Raw genomic sequence first — 25,378 nt, forward strand, 5'->3', positions numbered from 1 at the left:
GTCTGCATATGTAAAATCATATCCAGAAATATGTTCATCGGGTTTCACCAATGTACTATTTGAATAGTGGAAATTGCAATAACTTATTCTGGGGCTTATAGCAATTATAAGTGATACATCATAGGCAAGGCAGACATTACTCCACAAGGTTAACATTACCCTTGTGACATGGTATTTAGAATGGCAGTTAACTGCGAGAAAGCAAAGTTATAACCTGGCTACATGTACCACGTAGCAAACTACAGTATGTAGTCAAGCCTCAGTGCCTTTCCCCCTCAGAAAACACCACTTACACACTGCACACCCAGGCTGGTCCTGCTACTCAAAGAACAAGTAATAGGGCACTTCCTATGCCTGAAAAGCCAAGTAGAAGGGCACTCCATGTCTCAAAACACTAGCTGCATACAAAAATGTCTTGTCCTCTGAGCTCTATGAATAGTCTGCTGTTTGTGGCCCATGTGGACAGAAACCAAGCGGTAATTATCTGGCAAACTGAACTACGCTGTCTGAGTACCAGGTGATCTATCACCTTACAAAACCAGCCATTTAGACATCATTTAAATTCATCAAAAAATTATTTGAGGCAGGTCAATATTTATTACTTTTGGGCGCAAAATGAGAACACTGGAGGCAAATGTCAACAAGTACTTATGCACACTCATGCGTTGTTATGGAGATATTATCTGGTGTTCAATTAAGAGTGGCCATTTTGATTAACCCAAAAGGGGTGTTTTTTAAAATTAAAATGGCGAGGATTACTAACACAAATACACACTAACAGACAGAAAGACAGGCGGACGGACAGACATAGACACATGAAGGATGGATAGTCATACAATAGACTGGACCCATTCTATATGTGCMGTAGCCAACTCTTCTCGTGTTGTCATAGTATACATGTATGGCATGAAAAGGAACAAACACAGAGAGGAGTTAGCTAAAAGGACAAACTGGCTAAAAGGACCAGCAGGTTAGTCATACAAATGCCCAATTCCAAATTGACCCCTAATTCCTTTCTTATAGGGGAATTTGGCCTACACAGTAATGTGTAAGCAATGCTGACAAAATTCCACCTAGCCTATCAGAAGGCAAAGTGGAGCTATTACCATATTGGCTATATCCTTCTGATTCTTTCAGATCTACACAAGTGTGTAGAGGCTAGGGGATGTTTTGCAATATCTGTACAAACAGACAGAAATATGCACATGCAGACACAAACAAGCAGAGACAGACGGACACAGTAACAAATGAAACCATAGCAAATCATTGTTTCATGTACAGGAGGCATTCATCCACAGTGTGGCAGACAGTACAGTAGGGTAATCAAAGGAGAGCGAGAACTTTAAAACATTGCCGGTTATCAGATGTCATGCTGCGGTGGGGCATGCTGTGGCGGGCAGACAAAAAAGAAGAGGAGGGAAGAGATACCAACCGTGTGCTGCGGGTTCAGTGCTGGGCGTAGTGTCTGAGCACACAAGGACGGAGGGACAGTAGTGGTGGAGGGAGGGAGCAGGAGGAATGTGGCATGCAAAAAAAGGAGAAATGGGGACGGGAGGGAGGGAGAAAACAAATGGAACCCATAAGCAAGCATTCAGAGACCATTACATGACAAAGACTAAGACACAAGGCTTAAGGGAAATCAAAGGGAACCAATGTAGTGCAAAGATAAAACACAACACACACACATTGGACATCAAACTGTGAGGGGAGCGCCATTGCCGCTTATGGGAGGACGGCAGCAATCGTGGCGACGTAGACAGCGTTCACATGGTACACAGACAGCTCATCAATAAAATACAACTGCACACACTCCTGCATTATGTTGAAGGCCAATGTGTGACTGTGGGGAGCTGGGGAAAACATTTTACATTTCATTTACAAAGGGCAGAATTCGGTATGGCTGTGCATATTTTGATCAATATGACATGACTTTGGGAATCTCAATAAAAACCACTGAAATAACCTTTGTCAAATGCAATCATACTAACCTTGATGTGACAAACCGCAATGGTACAGGGCACGCATATTACCCATAGGACCTTTGAGTTGTGAAATATATATATTTTTTGGTGACTTGGTTCCTCAGCAGAGAAAATATCTGTTGTTGCGCAGTATAAAAGCATATGAAAACCTTTATTTGTTGTTTATTTTTCAGTATTTGTTTTTATGATAAAATGACATCAAGAGTATTTCAATAAAATAAATGTGGTTTGCAGAGGACATTGGAGGATAAAACAGGCACTTTGAATTAGCTGTTTATTTAACTTATTCTCTCTCCCTTAACTATAAGTATCCATGATGGATCAACATAAAAAAAGCCCATTTGTTTTTCTGTTGTAAATCCAAAATGTACTATCGCAAATTAGTCCAATTAACAAAACATCATTGTCCCCATGCAGCGCCATTGTGGGGACACAAGCAAAGGTTGTTTTCCCTTTACCACACTTCAGCTTTATCAGACCTCGAGATCCAGGAAACTGTAAGGCTTGTTATGTGGTAACCCTATTTGCAATGTCAATTTCTGCAAGAGTGGGGCGTAACTCCACATCCTGCTCCCTCTCCAGGGAGATTAAATCGAAATCTTGATATAATCCGATTGTGGTCTTTTGATGATTTTGGGCACAGTTTACCAGTTTCCTTTGCGTTTATCCGAAATCTTAGGAAACGAAGGAGATATGTGTTGACTGTGCTCCACCGTGTCGGAGTAGAGGGAGATGGGAGCAGGGGGACCAATCTGAGTCCCAAATGGCATTATATACTGCAGTAGTGCACTATATAGTGAATAGGGTGCCATTTGGGACGTAGCCTGTGTCTTCCTGAGATGAAACACCTGCCTCGGAGGACTCGGCTGATTTTAGAAACGCAGGGAGATGTCTGCTTGCCAATCAAAGCAGCCTGTCAGGTAACATGGTTTCTCACTGTTTATCAAAGCAGGCCTGTACCCAACCATTGTTAGGTTTGTTGTTGAGAAACCTGTCAACGAACACAGATACTAGCTAGCGCATCGGAAATCACGTGAACACCTTGCATAATGCAATGTTTCAATTCCAGACAACATAGGTATCAAACATATTTTATTCTGAAAGTGGTTAGACACCTCCATCTCAGTCACAGTTAAGTTGGAGCTAGATGCATTTCCAGAGCTGTATGTAAACAGACTTCCCATGTTTCCCCTTATCTACTGTAGACATGAGAGAATGAGTGGAGGGAGGTGTTCCCTCGCTTTCTACACCTCTCTTCTCACTACCTCTCATGTAGACCTTCTATAAGTCCATTAATTCCCCTTATTAATGTAAAATAAATATGCCAGGGCTCTCCAACCCTATTCCTGGAGTGCTAACATCCTGTAGGTTTTCACTCCAATCCCAGTTGTAACTAACCTGATTCAGGTTATCAAAAGCTAATTATTAGAATCAGGTGCGCTAGATTGGGGTTGGAGCAAAAACCTACAGGAAGGTAGCTCCCCAGGAACAGGGTTGGAGAGCCCTGCTATAGGCTATGCAGAGTCGTAGTCGGGTCCATTCGTGTCCACTCGGGTCTATCAGCTGTAAGTACGTAGGTCCGAGACCCAACGACAATCAAACAGAACCCGACCCGGACCCAAGGGAAAAGTTTGGGTTCGGGAAGATCCGTGGAAACCTCTACCAGGGTGTGCAGGCATCTCAACACTTCTACACATAAAACCACCAGGGACATGAGAGTTAACGCTTCACCTCCCTCATATTGCCTAAGGACCAGTGAACAGGGAGAGATCTCAAACAGCGAGCCTAGATCATGTCCCTCTCAGCGGGGAGAGCCAGGCCTCGGAGGGCCTGCTTTTCCTATGGTCCTCCAGAAGAAAAGCACTGTAGTCCTGTTAAGTAATGCCACAGGGCTCCAGCTAGGATGACAGTTCTTTAGCATAATCGCTTGAGCACCTCGGCTTGCTCTTTAAAATAGATTCCAACCTTGTAAAAGGGAAGAGGGGCCATTTCACTGCTCGCTTTTTAACTACCGCTTCTTTGCGCTTCCTCTATCGGGCTGCTTGTAGGCCAGATCACCACTGGTACAACTGAAAGCAGGAGTTATCAAAGAGGAGTACACTGCGTGTCCTCAGGAAGGAGGGAAGAGAAAAACGCAGTGGTTCAAGAACAGTCCTGAAACGAGTAGACATGAAGAGCAGAGGGGGAATCAAACATCTGCACAGTCAAGTAAGGGTTTTTACCTTCTTTCTCAATCTACATTTTAAGACATAATACAACATCACAGCCTCTATTTGAGGCCTAGTAAAATGTCTTCGGGAGGGACGGGCTCTAAGCAGTCCTCCTAAGACAGCTGGAGGGGCTGCTCAAGGGGCTCCGCTAGGGATGTGCCGCTATACAGCAGTAATATACCGGCGCTCATTCAAATCAAGCAGTACAATAAAGCACCCGTCTCTGCAACCCTCAATCATCGGTGGCCCCTGGATGTCTGCTAACCCCATTACTTGGCTGTGGCAGCTGCGCCGGCTGGTCAATATGTTTACTGATGAGCTATCGCCAGCCCCCGGTGCGGCCCTCCTTCCTTTTCTCTTTCTCTCTCGCCTCGTGTCGCAGGTCACCTGAGACACTCGCGTCCTTATTGACATCAGCAGACGTGACAATGGGCACGGAGCTTCCCAGCTAATTGCTATGGTTCCCCACAAGCCCCTAGTGGCAAAATGTGACATACTGTAGCTTCAGTAGTCATCTTGTCATGAGGACACCTGTTAAAGTTTTACTGATAATGCCACTGCACCATCTCTGCAAAGTCTGTTCTGGTTGACAGTACAGAGAAGATAACCCCCACTGGAACCACAGTGGTTGTACTGTAGAAGTACAATGTCAGTTAGATCATGCAACAGCGCGCTTGAAATGTAAAGGTCATTTCCTATTGAGCCGACATATGCAGCGTTTACTATGAATGCAGTCCCTGTGAACGCGGGAAAATTGCCTTTAAATTTAAATTGCGCTATAGCGCTGAACTTTGGCGATACAGATTGAATCGAGCCCTAGATCTGCATGGGAAACCGGCCCCAAGAGTCAGAATCAGTGGTGTAGTTGAGGGTAAATGCTGTTTATGCACCTATTTTATTTTGCTKCAGTGTTTACCTACCCTTTGCGGAAATCTGTTTATAAAAGTATAGGGAGTGTTATTTTACTCACTGTGAACAGCAATCAGCGTTTACCCACCTAGCTATTTTTTACATAATCTAAATGAGGATACTATGATATATTCTGTTAGTGGGTGGCAGGTACAGTAATCACTACAGAATTACATTGCTTAGGCCACAGATTATATTTATCATCAACGTACCAATAGTTTGTATATAAATAAACTTGACTTGCAGTGCTCTGATATGACCGATAATCTCCTTTCAAAATCAAGGTGTAAACACAACAGAAATATACCAATGCTTTTGCACACACACACACACACACACACACACACACACACACACACACACACACACACACACACACACACACACACACACACACACACACCAACACACACACACACACACAAGATTCGCTGTCGTAGGTGATTCAGGGCTAGCTAGCTGATTACCTTTCCCAGCCTACTTTATGAGTCCCATCTTCTTGGAGCCATCATGGAGCGCAATCATGGACTCCAATAACAATATCCTCTACATAAAGAAGACGTATTTGCCGCATTTCTGTGTTTGCATGATGCTAAGCCTAATAAATTCCGCGGGATGCTCTCTCTGAGCGGTGTATCACACGACTGCAGTTGTTGTTTCCCCCGTGGAATACAATTGACCTTTAGTGAATTGCCTATCCTCTGCCGGTGAGCCATCCCTCTCTGTCCCTGCTTTATGCGCTGGGAAGGAATCAAGACAGGCAGAGAAATTGACTACTCTATCTCGCAAGAGCTTGTGCAGGCGAAGGCCTCATTTGTCAATTCCAAAATCAGTTTACCAGATGGTGTTTTGCAATTTAAGCCTTGACGAAAAAAAGTATATTTGGGGTGGTAAATGAATTGGTTGCCGTCTCTGTTTATAGCTTTTCATCAATTAACAGGCGTTGGCGGCTAGTGCTCCTGATACACAATTGTTTTTATTAGCGCGGGTACATTTTATTAATGGCTTTTTCTGTTGTACGTCTCCCAAACGCTGCTTTACGAGCGTCTATTTCCGTTTCTGGGTTGGGGTATAATTCTGTGACGTCTCATTCTGGTACATCATTAGTCATATACTGTATTCAATCTGAGAGAGAGAAAGGGAGGGAGGGTGAGAGGTAGAGAAATGGAGGGAAGGAGAGAGAGGGAGGGAGAAAAAGAGAGTAAGACAGAGGGATCCAGGGAGAGAGAGAGGGGAAGATAGATGTAGTGAGTGTGCTAGAGATGACTCTGTGTCTTGGTATCTGTGGACTTCACCAAACAGATAGATTCAACCTTCTTCCGCTCTGCAGGAGTGGGTCCGCATTAGAGATGACAATAACTACTGTTGCCCCTGACAACCAAAAGGACAACGGCCTGCCCTGAGGACAGGGCCAGCACAAACACTGCATGTCAAGAGGAAAATCTATTTCTTTGCCTCTCTGACAGAGAGATAGAGAAAAAGATGGAGGGAAAGAATAAGGGATCTGGAGAAATGGAGGGAAACAGTACAAAGAGGGAGGGAAAGAATAAGGGAAGCAGAAATACATATTTGGTAGGAAGAATGAGAGGGAGGGATGCCGGTATAAATGGAGACATACAGAGAAAATGGGAGCAAGATTTGGCCTTTGATAAAATTTGCACAAAAAAAAGATGGCAAAATATCGATAAACATACATTTCGGAGCTGTTTTTATAGAGCAAAATAAGAGGCACAACAAATAGAAATTAATGACATCTGTACCCAGTACGGATGGTACACTCTTAGAAAAAGGGTTCCAAAAGGGTTCTTCGGCTGTCCCAATAGGATAACAGCCAAATAACCATTTTAGGATCTAGATAGCACCTTTTTTTCCTAAGAGTGTAATGATCACTCAAAATATATTTCTTTTGCAGTGTAAATGGCAATTTAGTAATCTCTAAATGCCACCTCCTGAAGCCACCGAGTACTTTATTCTGGCATTGGGGCTTTAATAGATTCCAATAAAGTTGCAGTATACCACCATTCCAGTCCCCCTATAGACAGAAATAAAATATATTTTTGATAAACTAAGTGGCCTCTACCCCACGTACCCTCTGCTAGATTGTTTGCCGCTACTGCCTATGATATACAGTTAAAGTCGGAAGTTTACATACACCTTAGCAAAATACATTTAAACTCAGRTTTCACAATTCCTGACATTTAATCCTAGTAAAAATTCCCTGTCTTAGGTCAGTTAGGATCAACATTTTCTTTAAGAATGTGAAATGTCAGAATAATAGTAGGGAGAATGATTTATTTCAGATTTTATTTCTTTCATCACATTCCCAGTGGGTCAGAAGTTTTCATACACTCAATTAGTATTTGGTAGCATTGCCTTTAAATTGTTTAACTTGGGTCAAACGTTTCGGGTAGCCTTCCACAAGCTTCCCACAATAAGCTGGGTGAATTTTGGCCCATTCCTCCTGACAGAGCTGGTGTAACTGAGTCAGGTTTGTTGGCCTCCTTGCTCGCACACGCTTTTCAGTTCTGCCCACAAATGTTCTATAGGATTGAGGTCAGGGCTTTGTGATGGCCACTCCAATAACTTGACTTTGTTGTCCTTAAGCCATTTTGCCATAACTTTGGAAGTATGCTTGGGGTCATTGTCCAATTGGAAGATCCATTTGCGACCAAGCTTTAACTTCCTGACTGATGTCTTGAGATGTTGCTTCAATATACCCACATAATTTTCCTGCCTCATGAAGCCATCTATTTTTTGATGTGCACCAGTCCCTCCTGCAGCAAAGCACCCCCAATACATGATGCTGCCACCCCCGTGCTTCACGGTTTGGATGGTGTTCTTTGGCTTGCAAGCCTCCCCCTTTTCCCTCCAAACATAACGATGGTCATTATGGCCAAACAGTTCTATTTTTTRCCCCATCAGACCAGAGGATATTTCTCCAAAAGGTACGATCTTTGTCCCCATGTGCCTATCAGGTTATGTCCATATAGGACTCGTTTTACTGAGGATATAGATACATTTGTACCTGTTTCCTCCAGCATCTTCACAAAGTCCTTTGCTGTTGTTCTGGGATTGATTTSCACTTTTCGCACCAAAGTACGTTCATCTCTAGGAGACAGAACGCGTCTCCTTCCTGAGCAGTATGACGGCTGCGTGGGCCCATGGTGTTTATACTTGTGTACTATTGTTTGTACAGATGAACGTGGTACCTTCAGGCAATTGGAAATTGCTCCCAAGGATGAACCAGACTTGTGGAGGTCTACAATTATTTTTCTGAGGTCTTGGCTGATTTCTTTTTGATTTCCCCATGCAKTGAGTTTGAAGGTAGGCCTTGAAATACATCCACATGTACACCTCCAATTGACTCAAATTATGTAAATTAGCCTATCAGAAGCTTCTAAAGCCATGATGTCATTTTCTGGAATTTTCCAAGCTGTTTAAAGGCACAGTTAACTTAGTGTATGTAAACTTCTGACCCACTGGAATTGTGATACAGTAAATTACAAGTGAAATAATCTGTCTGTGAACAATTGCTGGAAAAATTACTTGTGTTATGCACAAAGTAGATGTCCTAACCGACTTGCCAAAACTATAGTTTGTTAACAAGAAATTTGTGGAGTGGTTGAAAAACGAGTTTTAATGACTCCAACCTAAGTGTATGTAAACTTCCGACTTCAACTGTATGTGCACCTGCGCCAGTGGAGAAATGAAATCAGCCGGCACAGCGGATTATGACCATAACAGACTGTTCCCTCACATCTAAATACACAGTAATAATGGAACGCCCCAGAGAGTTAAAGGAAAAATCCTCTCAAAACTATATTTTGCTATTTTTATTAGTCCACTGTTGATACAGTCCCAAAATGTTTTGCATGTCAGCAGTCAAGTTTTCAAGATATTGGACAGTCAAGAAGCAAAGTATCACACTTTGCTTCTTGAAATGTGTGTGATGTCACTGTARTCCTGCGTAAATAAACTTGATTCTCAATAAGTGTTTAGTGCATTAACGGCTATAATTGCTCCAGGGGCGCTGCACTGCACCTGACCCAATGCGTCAAGCCCTTCGGTGTGTGTCCGTGTCTTGGGGGGTTGGGTTGTGAGCAGAAATACACATTTCTCTTCTATGCAAGTTAATGGACAATATAGTACATCTTATCTTATCTAATTGCGATACTAGATTACATGAGTCTGCCAAAGCAGGTAACAGCCTACTAAGACACACTCACTTGTTTGATGTGAGTAGAAGGTGTATCCAATCAGCAATGTCATTAGGTCTTTGGTTTTTCATTTAATCCAATCAGATAGCATAATCGAGCACAATGCCTAAGATTTCCTGGCTTCAGTAGATTTGTTCCAATTGTGCTGAGAATGGTCTGTCAGAAACTTTCATAGCATTTCTAGCTCATGGCTGCTCAGCTCAAACGCCATCKTTAAGTGTTGTTTTGTTTATGCACATTTCAAAGATTTGGAATTGCAATGCTGAAAATGGCCTTCAGCAAATAGTTTCTGACAATGAGAGTTGTTATGAACAAAGAGAGAATTGCAATTGCAAGTTAATTTACTAGCCGTCGCAAATGGCTTRATGTGGCATTAAGTTGAAAACCTAATACAATCGAATGGTTATAGTTAGGGCTCTATTCAATCTGTATTGCTGAAGTGTTACAGATTGAGTGATAGGAATGTCAATGTAATTTCCTATTGAGCCGTCATCTGCAGCGTTTACCGTGAATGCAGTCTCCACTAACGCCGAAACATTGCTGTAACACTGAATTTCCACAATACGGATTGAATAGAGCACTTAGTCCACAATAGTATGGCAACCAAGATGTCGTATTGACCTGATAATTTACTTTAAATGTAGTTGAATAATGATGATTTGTGGCATCATCGTGTTGTGTTGTCATGCTCATGTGACTGTCACGTTCTGAGCTTAGTTACTTTGTTATGTCTTTATTTTAGTTTGGTCAGGGCGTGAGTTGGGGTGGGCATTCTATGTTGTTTTTTCTATGTTTTGTTCTATTTCTATGTGTTTGGCCTAGTATGGTTCTCAATCAGAGGCAGGTGTCAGTCGTTGTCTCTGATTGGGAGCCATATTTAGGTAGCCTGTTTGTCATTGTGTGTTGTGGGTGATTATTTTCTGTGTAGTGGATGTCACCTTACAGAACTGTTGCGTTTCGTTCTCCTTTGTTATTTTGTTTAGTGTTCTATGTTTAATAAATATAATGATGAACACTTACCACGCTGCGCTTTGGTCCTCACCTTTTTTCAACCACGACGAGCATTACAGTGACCCTTTTCAGGAAGCTAGGCGTATGTCGCACATCACTACTTCAGAGAGGCATTTGAACTTCTTAAAAGTTCGATCAAAATGTGTTTTTTCTCTGGCAGAAATGCCCCCTGGAACATGTGAACTTACATGTACCTTAATAACAAACATGTATTCCATCTGTAAATACGAATACAATTATGAGCCTAGTTGGTTTAGCTATGGATAAAGGGGAGAACCTTCCCAATGGCCAGGATTGGCTGAGATAATGGATGGGCTGGACATGCTGGGAGATGAGTTTGGATTGGTCTGTCTATAAAGTCTATAAAGTCTGCTTCTGTCTATAAAGTGACCTGATCAGTATGTGTTGATAATCCTTTCTACCGTGGCTTTTTTGAAAGGTTTAACGTTAGCCATCAAGAACTAGAAAAGTTGTGCTACTTTTCTCAACAACATTGATACCCTGAATTTAGCAGGTGCCATCGACAGATCATTTTGAGAAAAAAATCTGCACACGCCACGGTCAGTGTGAACCGGAGTGACTTGACACAATGCTGGCCAAACAAAAGATAAATGGTTCCAGTCTGCCGTCGTTTTCATTGCAAGTTAAAGCATACTGTTCGCTAGCTAGCGAATGTTAGTTTGCTGGCTTGCTATCTAAAGTTACGTGTATGATCTGTGTAGTAATATTATTCGAATCAGAAAACCATTTGCATTGCTAGTTATAGCCTAATGTTAGCTAGCTAGTTAACATTGAACCTAGTTGGTTAGCTTTAGCAGTTATGACAATCAGTTTGTATTGGTAGTAGTACGAGTTGAGATTATGCTGGTTCATTGTTTAGCTAGCTAGATAGCTACATGTCCAAACAAAAGACTCCACTTTGCCAGATGATTACACAACCTACCAAGTCAGCCAGGTTTGTCTGGGGGTGATTACGGCCATTTAGTGTATTTCATGTGTACATGTCTAAACAATATTGACCCATCCACTTAGCTAGATGGTGGTTATAGCATTTATTTCACATGAACCATCCATTAGACAAGTGTGTCTGGGTAAGCGTCATCTAATAATTATCTGGACACTTTCTGTTTTTGATATTGCTACTATGCACATATGCACTGTACCGCTTACACCTTCTGTATCCTGTGCATGTGACAAATAAACTTAGATTGTATTTGATATAGTGTGTGTTTACCAGAGACAGTAATGTGAAGAACAACATGACCTGCACCAAAGTCAGATTAGGATATAGGCCAAGGACTAGATAAAGTGTATTTTTACCTGGAGTTTTTCCTTATTGTAGGCTACTACTTGAAATCGTTGGTTGTTTACTACACCACTCACTCTGTTTAGCACATGGCCTCACATGTATCCTCGAAGAGATGGGTGGGGGTAAGACTTAAGAGGGTGTGAACGATGCTGAACAAAGAAGAGCTCTCCAGTTGGTGTATCAAATATTCAAGGGCCATTTTCTCAAAAGTGGGGTTAATCAAAAGTGGGGTTTGTCAACTTTCAAAGCAGAATTTCATTCCCATTGTTCCTTAACTGCAGTGTATGATATACAATTTTCTAGCTCTGAGTCTCTACTTTTATCCAATGTAAAAAACACAATTTAAAATTTTGCTACGTAGGACCGAATCCAGATGGTGGGTCACATATACGCTTTTGGACAGAGAAAGGAAACACAGTTGATCATAGTGACAGGCCACAACCATGTCCAAAACTAATTTAACGGATTGTTTCAACATCAATTATAGATCAACTGGTTGACTCACAGCCTACAAATACCAGGGCCTATTGTCCATGTAGTCGTATTCATTCATTCTGATCTAAAAGGCAAAACTGATCTTAGAATATCACTCTTACTCTGAGATGCTCGGTACATATGGCCTCAGATCTAGAGGACTCATTGGTACCTTGTCAGTGTTTCTCCTGGACAGAAACCAATTCAAGTTTGGGGGGCATTAAAGTAAGCCAAAGCAATAGTAAGGACAGACATTGAATCTGCAGTAACTGGTTTTGAGGAGAGGTGAGCCAAGATTACAGGAGTTGTAACAGAAAAAGGAAATATATTGCCTGTTCATTGCAACAGGTACACGATAATACAAGAAAGGCAGGGGAGAGATCAGAGCTAAATGTATCACTGTACCTGCATTCTGTATAACAGGAAATAGGATCCAACGAGGGATTACATGAACGATGTGCCGACATTCACATCATGAATGTATTCTGATGACGACGCCAGGGACGGTTAACTTTTCACATATATCGCTTTTGCGACTAAGTTGATTGCGAATGTATTTTGAGGAGTGGCAAGGGACATGAACTTTTCCAGTCACTAAGGCTGCGATTACACAGGCAGCCCAATTCAGATTTTTTTCTCTCACTAATTGGTCTTTTGAGCAAATAGATTAMCTCTGAAAAAGTGCTGATGTGAAAAGATCTGATGTGATTGATCAAAACATCAATTCATGGAAAAAAMATAAGAATTGGGCTGCCTGTGTGAATGCTGCCTAAGAGTGATATGCACCTCATTTGGGGAAAGACGAGTCTATTTGTCTAAAGGACATGAATGTGAATAGCTGGATGGGAAGAGAAGGGAGTCGTCTGCCTGTCCCCGTCTCCGCTCTTTTGTTTGAGCGTATGAAAATATGCCGGCATTGTCAACCCGCAGGAAACACAAAGGAGATATGTAATCCCTGGCTCAGACAGGGCGGGATACAGCCCAGATCGTGATAAGCTTGTGGGAGCAACAGGAGAGGGAGAGAGAGAGAAAGAGAGGGGTGATTCAAGGCCAGGACAGGCCGAAAATATTTTTGGTATCTCAGATTGTTCTGTCAATGTTCACATATAAACTTCACTGGGAGGAATGATATTTGTCATGCTTTTTACATTTGTATCACATTTTTTTAACATAATGATGAGCTTGGCCATGTTAGGTACTTTTAGACCTATACATGCCTCCTGTAAGATCTTACGATCTGTGAAGTGGACATGATACGGACAACATCTTGGTGTCATTATACTCCTAATAGTGTGCTTTAACATATGGAGTATGTCTAGATTCTGAAATAATATTTTTTATAAATGAATGTGAAAAATTGTATCTCAAAAGCACCCTTTTCATTTTAAGACATATTGTTTGGAACAATATACTGTACAAGTACATACAATTTCCAGAGTGGGCTCTCTGCTAATTTTAAATTATAATCTATTTTATGAGCAACACCAACACAGTAAATGGGAAAATGGATTCAAACGGAACTCCCTCTGCTGCTGATTTTCTGAAAGTGCAATCCTAAAGGAGGGTTGGGATTGGTTAATGACCTATTATGTCAATTTCTATGTATAAAATGGGTCATATCATTAAAAGTACCAGAGTCCACTCTGGAAATTTGACATGTTTGAAGAGTATATTGTTCCAAACAAGTAGCCTAGTGGTTAGAGCATTGTAAAGGTTGCTGGATCGAATCCCGGAGTTGACAATGTAAAAATCAGTCGTTCCGGTAGGCTGTCATTGTAAATAAGAATTTGTTCTTAACTGACTTGCCTAGTTAAATAAAGGTTGCATTTGAAAAAAAATAAGAAAAAGGGTACTTTTTAGATATTCATATTTTTATGTTGAATAAATTAATGTGAACATTTCTTTTTCTGAATCTAGATATACTCCATATTTGAGCGCACACATAAGATGTTGTCTGTATCATGTACGGTTCACAAATCACAGGGTCTTACAGGAGGCATATATAGGTCTAAATAGGGCCTAAAATGTCTGCTTTCATCTTTTAAAAAATAAAAAGAATTGTGATACAAATGTAAAAAGCATGTCAAACATCCTTCCCTCTAATTAACTTTCTATGTGAAAATTGCCAGAACAATCTGAGACACCTAGAATATTTTTTGGGGGTGTGGAATCGCCCAGGAATAGATGGAGGGAGAGGGGGAGAATACAGAGGGAGGGCGAGAAAGGGGGGAGAGAGGGGGAGAAAAAGAAAAGGATAGAGAGAGAGCGGCTGAACATTTTAGTGAGAGAAATGTGATGGGCGCGAGCGGGTGGATGATGAGTGCCATTGACAGCCCCGCGCTGCAGGAGAGGAGGGAGCCTAGGCCTGGCCCCTCCAGTGCGACTCTGTTATTATTATCGTTCCTCCGAATCTTATCAGGACTGGCTGACGGCAAATATTTATCTCTTTTCCTCACACTCTCTTTCTTGTTTGCTCACAAACACACACACAGGCATGCACTAGGGGGTGTCAGGTCACACATTACAGTGGGTAATGGTAACTGTAGAATGAGAACACATGAATACGCATGCACTCACACAGTGTGGATGGTGGAAGTGGTGGTGTCTGTGGTGAGGGTCGGGTTTGGTGGGTATGAGGGTATCGCATATGCACACAAAACGCACGCACAACCACAAAACACACAGGGAGGTGGTGGGAGGTGATACTGTACCTGCAGTGGCTTCAGGGAGGGAGATGGTTGTGGTGGTGGGAGTGGTGGTAGTAGCTGTAGTGGGTATAGGGGTAGTGGTTGGGGCATCTGGATGAAGAAAACAAATACATGACAGACAAGGAAACTAATGAGTAAACCATGAAAACAAAAGACACAATGAAACAGAACTGGGTCCAAATACTATTTGAAACCTTTCAAATACTTGTAGTGTTTGCTTTACCCCATCTAGATGTCCAGATGGGCAGGGTTTGCATTTCTGAGACTATTGTATTGGTCCATGAAGCCAGCCAGCTTAATCGAGCACAGATAAAATATTTGAAATTATTTCAAATAGTATTTGAACCCAGGTCTGCAATAATATGAAACAATTGTGATGGGGAAATTATTAATTCATACCAGTGGCAGTGCATTTGTTTGCCTTTAAGCCTGTCATAAACCAAGCTATATCATTATTTTAAGCTAAATTAAGGGATTATTTCCGGGTGGTTCAGGTTAGGGTGTCCAAATGTGTCAATTAATCTCTCCTACGGATGCTGTTGGCATGATAATAATAACAAGCCCATCACAAGTTAAAACAGAAAAAAACTGCAGTACTTTCGTAAAGTATTCAGACTCCTTCCCTTTTCTACATTTTGTTATGTTACTGCCTCATTCTAAAATTGATTATTAATTTTTTTTTGTCAATCTACACACAATACCCCAAAATGACAAAGCGGAAACAGGTTTTTATCAATTCTATCAAATTTATAAAAACAAACAGAAATACCTACATAAGTATTCAGACCCTTTGCTATGAGACTCAAAATTGAGCTCAGGTGTATCCTGTTTCCGATTGGAGTCCACCTGTGGTACATGATTTGGAAAGTCACACACCTGCCTATATAAGGTCCCACAGTTGACAGTGCGTGTCAGAGCAAAAACCAAGCTATGAGGTCGAAGGAATTGTCTGTAGAACTCTGAGACAGGATTGTGTCGAGGCACAGATCTGGGGAAGGGTACCAAAACGTTTCTGCAGCATTGAAGGTCCCCAAGAACACAGCGGCCTCCATCATTCTTAAATGGAAGAAGTTTGGAACCACCAAGTCTCTTCCTAGAGCTGAGCAATTGGGAGAAAAGGGCCTTTGTCAGGGAAGTGACCATGAACCCGATGGTTACTCTGACAGAGCTCCAGAGTTCCTCTATGGAGATGGGAGAACCTTCCAGAAGGACAACCATCTCCGCAGCACTCAACCAATCGGGCCTTTATGGTAGAGTGGCCAGACAGAAGCCACTCCTCAGTAAAAGGCACTTGACAGCCTTCTTGGAGTTTGCCAAAAGGCACCTAAAGGACTCTCAGACCATGAGAAACAAGATTCTCTGGTCTGATGAAACTAAGATTTAACTTAATTCCTACGGTGCAGCATGGTGGCGGCAACCTCATCCTGTGGGGATATTTTTCAGCGGCAGGGACCTGGAGACTAGTCAGGATCGATGGAAAGATGAACGGAGCAAAGTACAGAGAGATCCTTGATGAAAACCTGCTCCAGAGCGCTCAGGACTGGGGTGAAGGTTCAACTTCCAACAGGACAACGACCGTAAGCACACAGCCAAGACAACACAGAAGTGGTTTCAGGACAAGTCTCTGAATGTCCTTGAGTAGCCCAGCCAAAACCCGGACCGATCGAACATCTCTGGAGAGACCTGAAAATAGCTGTGCAGTGACCATCCCCATCCAACGTGACAAAGCTTGAGAGGATCTGCAGAGAAGAATGGGAGAAACTCCCCAAATACAGGTGTGCTAAGCTTGTAGTGTCATACTCAAGAAGACTCGAGGCTGTAATCACTGCCAGAGGTGCTTCAACAAAGTACTGAGTAAAGGGTCTGAATACTTATGTAAATATGATATTTCATATTATTAAAAAAACATAAAATAAAAAAATAAAAAWAAACTTCTCCAAATTTGTTTTTGCTTTGTCATTATGGGGTATTGTTTATAGATTGATTAGGGGAAAAAACGATTTAATCAATTTTAGAATAAGGCTGTAACGTAACAAAATGTGGAATAAGTGAAGCGGTGTGAATACTTGCCAAATGCACTGTATAAAACCAAAACTCAATAATTAAAAAAAACATGATGGACATGATAAGTGATGAAAATGCACTGTCCAAGTCTCAAAACATCAACAAACATACAAAGTGGCGCAATGTGAGGTCCGATGGAGGGAGGGACGTTCAGCACACAGACTTTCAACTCAAGGACTACCCCCCAGTTGCATTTTCCATTTACTTCATTAGTCGACTCGACCCCCCACCAATAACTGTAGGGGGAAATCAAAAGTGACATTCTCTCAGTCGGACTGGTGGTGCTGCATTGATAAGAACTTGGGGCTGAGGCTTGCGGTGAGGAGAGAGCCTCGTCACTTGTCATGCTGCTCAGTTGCCTGAGAGTGTAGCGAAAAACAGGGGGAAGTGTTAAAGGAGTGCAGAGAGCGAGTGATTGCAGCATTTTTTTCCCGAGGATGAGAGACACAACCAAACAGGTTAATGAAACGAGGGGAAATAAAGAGTGAGAAAGAGAGAGAGGGGGATGGAGAGAAGGAGAGAGATGGAGTGAAATAGAGTTAGAGAGTATTTTCTGTTGTGCTAACAGGCGTGAATGGTGACGTGCGCCCGCGGCCGCACAACTGTTTGCCTGTCTGTCCTCGTCCAGCCAGACAGATACCACTGTGTTAACATCTGTGGAGGTGGGTGGAAATTGGCCGACAGCTTCCCTTCCTCACTCCCTCTCTGCTTTCCTTGTTGTCTGAGTTCTATCAGAACATCACGGCAGGAGGGCCCAGAGACACTTTCCAACAGACGTGGAGGACTTGGGAGGACTGGGAGGCTGGCAGGGACACATCAGAGAGACGGTGACGGCAAAAACGTAGTCTTCAAACATGCCGTGTTTACCAAGCCTTTCAAATATCACTGACAGGATACACAAAAATATTTGAAATACCTCATTCCAAATGCATGTCAATTAAATTCAATGAATACTACCCATCCCTGCAGGAAAATGCAGCTTGAAAGTAAAGAAATTGAGAAATAGTGTTTGTATCTGCTGAAATGGAGGGGTCACTTTCTCCTCCGTTTTTATTGCTTTTGGTTGTTCTGACTGACAGTTTGTAATATTAGCTGCAACTTGTGTGTCTGAAATTAGCATATGCTGGTGGACTGTTTTCATAGGTTTTGAATGATTTCGGATAGCTTTGGCAATGACTTCACGTCAACTTTCAGAATTTTCCCATAGGGCTCTGGTCAAAAGTAGTGCACTATATGGAAATATGGTGCCTTTTGGGATGCAACCAAGGCTATTGAATTACAGATGTAGGATCTTAATTGTATCACTCTGTTGCAGGAGAAATTCCCTGCAATGCAGGAAATGTAAAACGTCTAGTGTATTTGAGGTCTGTAATTTCCAGACTTGATTTTCCCCAAACGAAAAATATATCAATCCCTACAAAAATGTCCATTCATTAAAATCCACATAATAATTCACATTTCCTGTTGCTGAAAATTGTCTCAAGTTAAGATCCTATATCTTGCAACACTTTCATTTACTCTCGTGCAAACACATAACTCTAATCCTGACACTAACCTAACCATAACCAATAGATTTGCTGGTGCCATTTCCATTCTAGTTTTCCTGATTGAAACACCCATTCTTTCATTTTACTAAGATCCATCAAATCACAGTGGGCATCAATCGATCTTTCCAAATGTTCCTTCACGTCAACAACACTCAAAGGTGGCGGCCATCTTGTGATCAAAGGGTCACCTTCCCTCTACTACAGCCCACTTAGGCTACCGTTGGTATATCTGTAGCACATTCCCTCTTACCTACTTGTGTAACAACAAGGCACTGTATCTCAGTGCAAGAGGTGTCACTACAGACCCTGGTTCGATTCCAGGCTGTATCGCTGTATCGCAACGTGATTGGGAGTCCCATAGGGCGGCGCACAATTGGCCCAGCGCCGTCCGGGTTAGGGTTTGGCCGGGGTAGGCCGTCATTGTAAATAAGAGTTTGTTCATAACTGACTTGCCTAGTTAAATAAAGGTTAAATCAATAAATGTACTGACATGTATGCGTATGTGATAGATGCAAACACACACACACTAGATGTTAATGTTTTTAAATGTATGTAAATTGTAAAGTATTTTGTCTGTAATGTCTTTTTCATTATGTGTCGGACCCCAGTAAGACTAGCTGTAGCCATTGGCGTCGGTTAATGTGGATACTAATAAAAATTGAATAAAGGAAGGAGGGGTGGACGAGTTTGGTGGCATATTTCTCCAAGGGAGAGGTACTTGAAGAGATTTGTATGTTTGACATGTCAATAAAGTACTTTTATGGATCATGGGTTGTCAGAGCTAAGTTGTTACCTGTCCCAAACTCCCTGTGATTAACAAGGCATGCCTTGACAGGGCAGTTGCTTTCACGCTGTTTCTCGGAACAGTGCACCCATGTTGATTACCTTTGCCAAAGGTGAGACAGAAGGTGGCTTGGGGAGTAGTGGCATGATAAGTTTCTACACTAACGGAGGAATTCAGCTTGGCATTAAGAAATGGAAAATAGATTGGTGAAGTGCTTGATTATAGTTGATCACCTTGTCAGTGTAAAGGAGTATATTGAAACTGCAGTATATTTAGGTACATTCGACAAAGAGGAACAGTTGTAATATATTTTATTGTAATATATTATGTTTGGCTCCCAGAGTCCTTCATGGTTGTTCAGCCTATATTTTGTTAATGACCAGTTAATCGTTTGGATATTCCCCCCAAAAAGTACATTCATCTTCACCCAACACATTATAAAATAGATACATGCGTAAAGAAGTGAGTAATTCAATGTGAGAGAAAGCTAGAGAGTTGTGCAAAGTCTCGAGAATCCAGCCAGGAGCGGTTTCAGAAGCAAACCAAGCCGGCCTTGAGGTGATCTGAATTTGTATTCAAACACACTCTCTAATATTCATTTTTAATTACTAACAAATAACATATTCCATTCCTGTAAACAGAGGTTTGAAAAAACAATGGCTGAACGAACAAATAGGGAAGCCTATCTTGCGGCGGGAGCCGGCTAACTGGGCTTGCGCCACTGATGAGTTTCACACGTGTCAGGATCTGACAAACTTGAGCTCAGAAGTGACGCTACTTAATTGGTTTTATCCCGTAATAAACTGTGAGGCCCAGCAGATGTTTGGGATCATCGGTGTCAATAGCTCATTAAAAACTTGGCAGCGATAATAAGATCTATACTTTCCCTGCTTCCCACCCTCCAAACAAGCTCGACTGGAGTGAATGTTCACCAAGGTGTCCCTTATAAAATGAAGCACTCCATGCTACCCGCTTTTCCAATGATGTTGTATCAAATGTAGTGGAAGCTTACAGAGTTTTAAATATGGGGAGCTGCGAGTGAGTTTTCCTGTTAAGTCACTGTGGATTGTTTACCAGGGCAGATTATGAATCAGCATCCCGGGCCCAGAGAGCTTGGAGTGGAGGCTGCATTAAAATAGTGGGACTGCCTGACAGAGAAAGAGAATATCCCTCCACAGTCAAGCTAAATGCTAAGAAACTCAAGAAATTGAGAGTTTCTCACTTCCAGTGTCTCTTGGTTTTATCCCCTTAGACAGCTGAGTACAAACAGACCTCTGGAAATTAGCTGAGGTGATACAGCCGAGACACACAGATGTAGGGAGGAGAGAGGCAAGCAGGCAACGTCTCAATTAATCCTTTTTTTAAATGTATCCTTTATTTAACTAGGCAAGTCAGTTAAGAACAAATTCTTATTTACAATGACGGCCTAGGAACAGTGGGTTAACTGCCTTGGCCAGGGGCAGAACAACAGATTTTTACCTTGTCAGCTCGGGGATTCAATCTAGCAACCTTTCGGTTACCGGCCCAACGCTCTAACTACTAGGCTACCTGCCACCCCTTTAACCAAGGGATTGGTGTGGGAGTGGCAAACTGGCACATGTGGGGTTAGTATAAGAATCTCACTCAATAAGGGTCAGAGTAAAAGTCAATGAAGAAAACACAGAACAATCTGGCTAATAGAGCACTTAAAGTATAGTGTACTTTGGGCTGTTGATTTCCCTACTAGCCACCTGCTGGAGTCACACAGCTTTACATATTGGAGAGAAGCAGGAAGAGTGGAAAGAAATCCGGTCAAATCTCCTAAATGTCTACCAAACATTCTCTTCCTGAGCTCATTAATTGTGTATCGCCTTGGGTTTCCAATGTCCAAAGGCGAAAACAGATTGAAGTGGTAAACGAAAGAGCCACACGGTATGTGAAGGACGAAACCCAGGTACAGCTTTCGTTCAGACAGAAATCACTCCTTTTCTTACTCAATCATTCCAGAGAGTTATGAAGAAGTGTGGAGATGCCCAGAGAGCTTGGAGCGGAGGCTGCATTAAAATACTGGGACTGCCTGACAGAGACAGAGAATATCATTCCAGAGAGTTATGAAGTGTGGAGATGGGTGAAATACGTTACACTACAGCACAATAACACTAACTAAAACACTAACTAACTAATAACACTCTCCCACTCCCAAAAGAGCGCCAAGGGGGTAGTTGACTCCAATTTAAAAGCTTATGAACAGCACGGGGGAGTGACCGCCCCCCCTATTCACCCTGGCAGATAGCAGGRGACTCTTACCGAGGCCCTTCTGTCGCCTGCACAGCAATGGGACGGTGCCCGGCATTCGCCGCGCAAAGAACCMCTCCCAAATCTGCCAGCTGCACGATATGACAAACAAGATTGATGGGGCCTCTCTTCTCCTAACTAGGAGGAGTGGAGGAAAAAAGAAGAGGGGAGGAAAATAACTAGTCTCTGGCAACGGCACCACGCTAACAACGGTCATTGGAAGCCAACGGCACACCTGCAGCGAATGCTTGTCTCACGCAATCAACGGGTGGACAATTACGCGTTAATAAAGAAGGTGTGGAGGTTACAAGGGGGAAAGTCCTCTGTTTTGAATGGCATCCTTTTGTATGTTTACTTAATTGTGTTCATTTTCGTGCAGGGGGAGACTGACACTGGYATCCCTCTGCAAATTAGCCACCTTTGCTGGACTAAATCAATGTCATCTTGCATCGTGGGAAGCAGTACACTGCACTAATTATGCAATTGGTTGTTATTCAACCAGAAAGATGAAGAGGAGCTCTCTCTTCCATATGGAAGGCTGATATMTCTATACATTTGCATGTCTGCAGATGGGCGTGTCACAGTAGCCAATAGCCATCTCTGACATGATCTAATAGTCTACCATTGATCTCAGGTTATCTGCCTTGTAAATTGAAGCGCCAGCTGACCCCTAACCAGGAGGAAATATTGGCCCCCAGAATCTTATGAAAGAGCACAAGACCCTGGTTAAGAATGGGGGTTGGAGGAGGGTGTCAAGATTAGATAATMTATAGCTTCATTATAATGGCTGGCTGATGATATTGGTTCTGGCTGTYGCAGGACTGCACATGTTGTTTCCCTACAGCTGCTGTCCTGTAGATTGTCTCCAGTTAGGCTTCCTGATCGTGAGTTACACCTGATGCGTGGCGACCGGGATGCTGCCTTACCTTGCTTGGCTGCCTCTAGAGAGTAAACAACTGTAAAACACGTGTTGTTGCCTGGCCGGGAATAAAAATATGTTTCCTTATACTAGGTTAGGGTGTCCGGCAAAAGGTTGCTGTTTTAAATCCCCGTGCCGGCAAGGTGGAAAAATCTGCCGTTCTGCACTTGAGCAGGGCAGTTAACCCCCAACAACTGCTCCCTATGAGCCGTGGACATCGATTAAGGCAGCCCCTCGCAACTCTCTGATTAAATGCGGAAGACACATTTCAGTTGAATGCATTCAGTTGTGCAACTGACTAGGTATCCCCCTTTCCCTTAATAGGAAAKGGTGTCTCTTTATTTGCGACAATATTTTTCATTATGTTCTTCATTTTCCAAGCCAGCGTGTAGATAGGTTGAAGACAAAAAAGGTTACTGTAAAGGGTCCGATACATTTGTTCAGCTCTGGCTGTGTGTCTCCTTACAGGGGGAATTAATACTGTACCGGCCACACAACAATATGACTTACAGCTTGACTCAGGTCAGGTGTTGGTGGTTGGGATAAACACAGAAAAGCACATACTCCAGACCAGTTTAGGGGAGTGTATCGTCAACAGTAGCAATCAATCTTCAGCGCCGATGTTGACGCCAGGGGCAGGAGGAGGAAACCCCCGGAAGCATCGCAGGAGGACGGAGAGGAAGTGTAGAGAGCTGAGAGAACTAGAGCGACATGCCGCCGGGCACGGCGCAATAAAAGCGAGAGCTAGTAAAGGAAGGAGGTCCTCTTTATTGGGTTAGAGACGCCTCTGTAAACTGGTTGCTAAATCTCATTCGACTGCAGGGCCCCACCAATTTTCCTTTACCGACGGGCCGCTTGAAGAAATGGGTACCGGGGAATGCATTCTTTCTCCCGGTAACCAGGTTAGTGTCAACTGCCCTGCCGTTGCTCTCCATCACTTAGCTTCACAATAGTCAGGGAAACAAACMTATTAGAGGGATGGGGGCCGGGGTTATATCAGTTCTGCCTGTCAACTAAGGGGAGACAGGGTGGGATGGGGCGGGGCGGGATGCTGAGGCTTCTTGACTTACTGACTTACTGACTTACTGTGAGCTTTGATGGGTTCAGGAGTGAAATTCCGTGGGAGGTTTCAATGGGAAATGATGGAAGGGGGGAAAAGTGTATTACACATTTCCAGACCACTCCAACCTAGAGGATATTGAGGCCCCCACTGAGCATACTGGGACGGTAATAACTTAAATGGATTTCCTATTGTAATTTCCCCTGACAGGAAAGTGCATTATAGTGAAAATGTGTAGTACCAGTGTGGTTAATACTTGAAATAAAAACTGTTTACTACAAAAGCCCTGAATGTGTCACACATGCATTTTTCAATGTTGGCCACTGTTGAGATTAAATGCAGGTATTGTCGTATACCAAATTTTTCAAAATACAATACATGTTTAACAAGTGCGATAAAAAGGTGGAGACAAGTCGACGCATAATCTTTCACAAGCCCTGTTGTTTTACCGTGTTCGTCATTAACACCACCTCCTGCTCTTCCATTGTAAATAACATCCATTCAGCGATTTGTTCCTGTGTCAGTCAACAAGTCCTTTTTTCCAGTCCATTAATGCCCTCAAAATAGCAGCCAAATAATTTATCCTGCAAGCTTAGTACGATTTGGTAAGCGATATCTGCCGAGTCAATTTGCCGGATGGAAAATGACCAGATTAGATGGGAATGTCCTGCAAGGGAGGAATGTCATTGGAATCAATGGTATTGAACCGTGTTCAGATAACGCTGTCAGGAGAGGGGGATKGAGAGAGAGAGAGGATGGGGGGATATATAMAGAGAGAGAGATGAATAGAGAGAGGGTGCTGGGAGGTAGGTACCATACACACGTAGAGTATGTATGTAGTCATAAGAGAGGGAGAGAGAGCGAGAGAGAGATAAAGACAGAGAGAGCACTGAATCGAGAGGTACGAGGTATGTACCATAGACATAGAGGATGTAGTCGTCATACGACTCGCCCACTGAGTTGGCAGCGAAGCAGCGGTAGGTGCCGTTGTAGGTCTTGTTGAGGTTCTCGATGTACAGGTCCGGGCCGGTGATGAGGGCGTGTGAGGGCAGATCGTCGTCCACCTTCACCCAGTTGATCTGCTGGGGACTAGAGAGAGAGAGAGGGAGAGAGACAGAGAGACAGACAGACAGAGAGACAGACAGAGAGAGAGAGAGAGACAGAGACAGAGACAGAGAGAGGACAGCAATGTCACTCAGTGATTAAATAATACGCGTTTGGACTTTTAGGACTAGTCAATTGGCTACACGGGAAAAAGAGGAGACATTAATGTCACTGGTCACGCGCATTGTTTCCCCTAGACCTGGATGTTGAATACATAATACACATCCAGGTCTAGGGGAAACAATGCGCGCAAAAAAATATTTTAAAATCATGGGATTATTTAATTGGTTCCTTTGTACTTCCTTTTTTATGGCACATCTGATAGGGTGCATCCTTTAGGATAAACATCAACACACCCAATGAGATTCTTTCACCTTGCCAAACTATACTGAACAAAAATATAAACGCAACATGTCAAGTATTTGTCCCATGTTAGATTGGGTTGAAAAAAAAGATCCCAGAAATGTTCCATATGCACAAAAAGCTTATTTCTCTCAAATTATGTGCACACATTTGTTTACATCCCTGTTAGTGAYCGTTTATCCTTTGCCAAGATAATCCATCCACCTGACAAGTGTGGCATATCAAGAAGCTGGTTAAATAGCATGATCATTACACAGGTGCACCTTGTGCTGGGGACAATAAACTGCCACAAAAACGTGCAGTTCTGTCACACAACACAATGCCACCGATGGCTCAAGTTTCAAGKGAGTGTGCAATTGACATGCTGACTGCAGGAATGTCCACCAGAGCTGTTGCCAGAGAATGTATTGTTAATGTCMKTCCCATAAGCTGCCTCCAATGTC

At 42.7% G+C, this 25,378-nt stretch overlaps 1 protein-coding gene across 5 annotated transcripts in view; it reads right to left on the reverse strand.

The window, feature by feature from the left end:
- Window positions 1-25,378, reverse strand: part of cadm1a (cell adhesion molecule 1a) — a 432,225-nt gene that overhangs the window by 25,255 nt on the left and 381,592 nt on the right. For 2 of the 5 annotated variants that reach the window (XM_024011664.2, XM_024011663.2), the window contains 3 exons: window positions 24,385-24,557; window positions 14,824-14,910; window positions 1,433-1,465 (listed from right to left, as the gene is read on the reverse strand). In XM_024011664.2, the coding sequence (XP_023867432.1) occupies window positions 1,433-1,465; window positions 14,824-14,910; window positions 24,385-24,557 (293 nt within the window). The remainder of the gene's footprint in view (window positions 1-1,432; window positions 1,466-14,823; window positions 14,911-24,384; window positions 24,558-25,378) is intronic. The other 3 variants (XM_024011666.2, XM_024011665.2, XM_024011667.2) reach the window with 3 other exon arrangements.

Source organism: Salvelinus sp. IW2-2015, linkage group LG20, assembly GCF_002910315.2.
Source record: "Salvelinus sp. IW2-2015 linkage group LG20, ASM291031v2, whole genome shotgun sequence".
NCBI lineage: Eukaryota > Metazoa > Chordata > Actinopteri > Salmoniformes > Salmonidae > Salvelinus > Salvelinus sp. IW2-2015.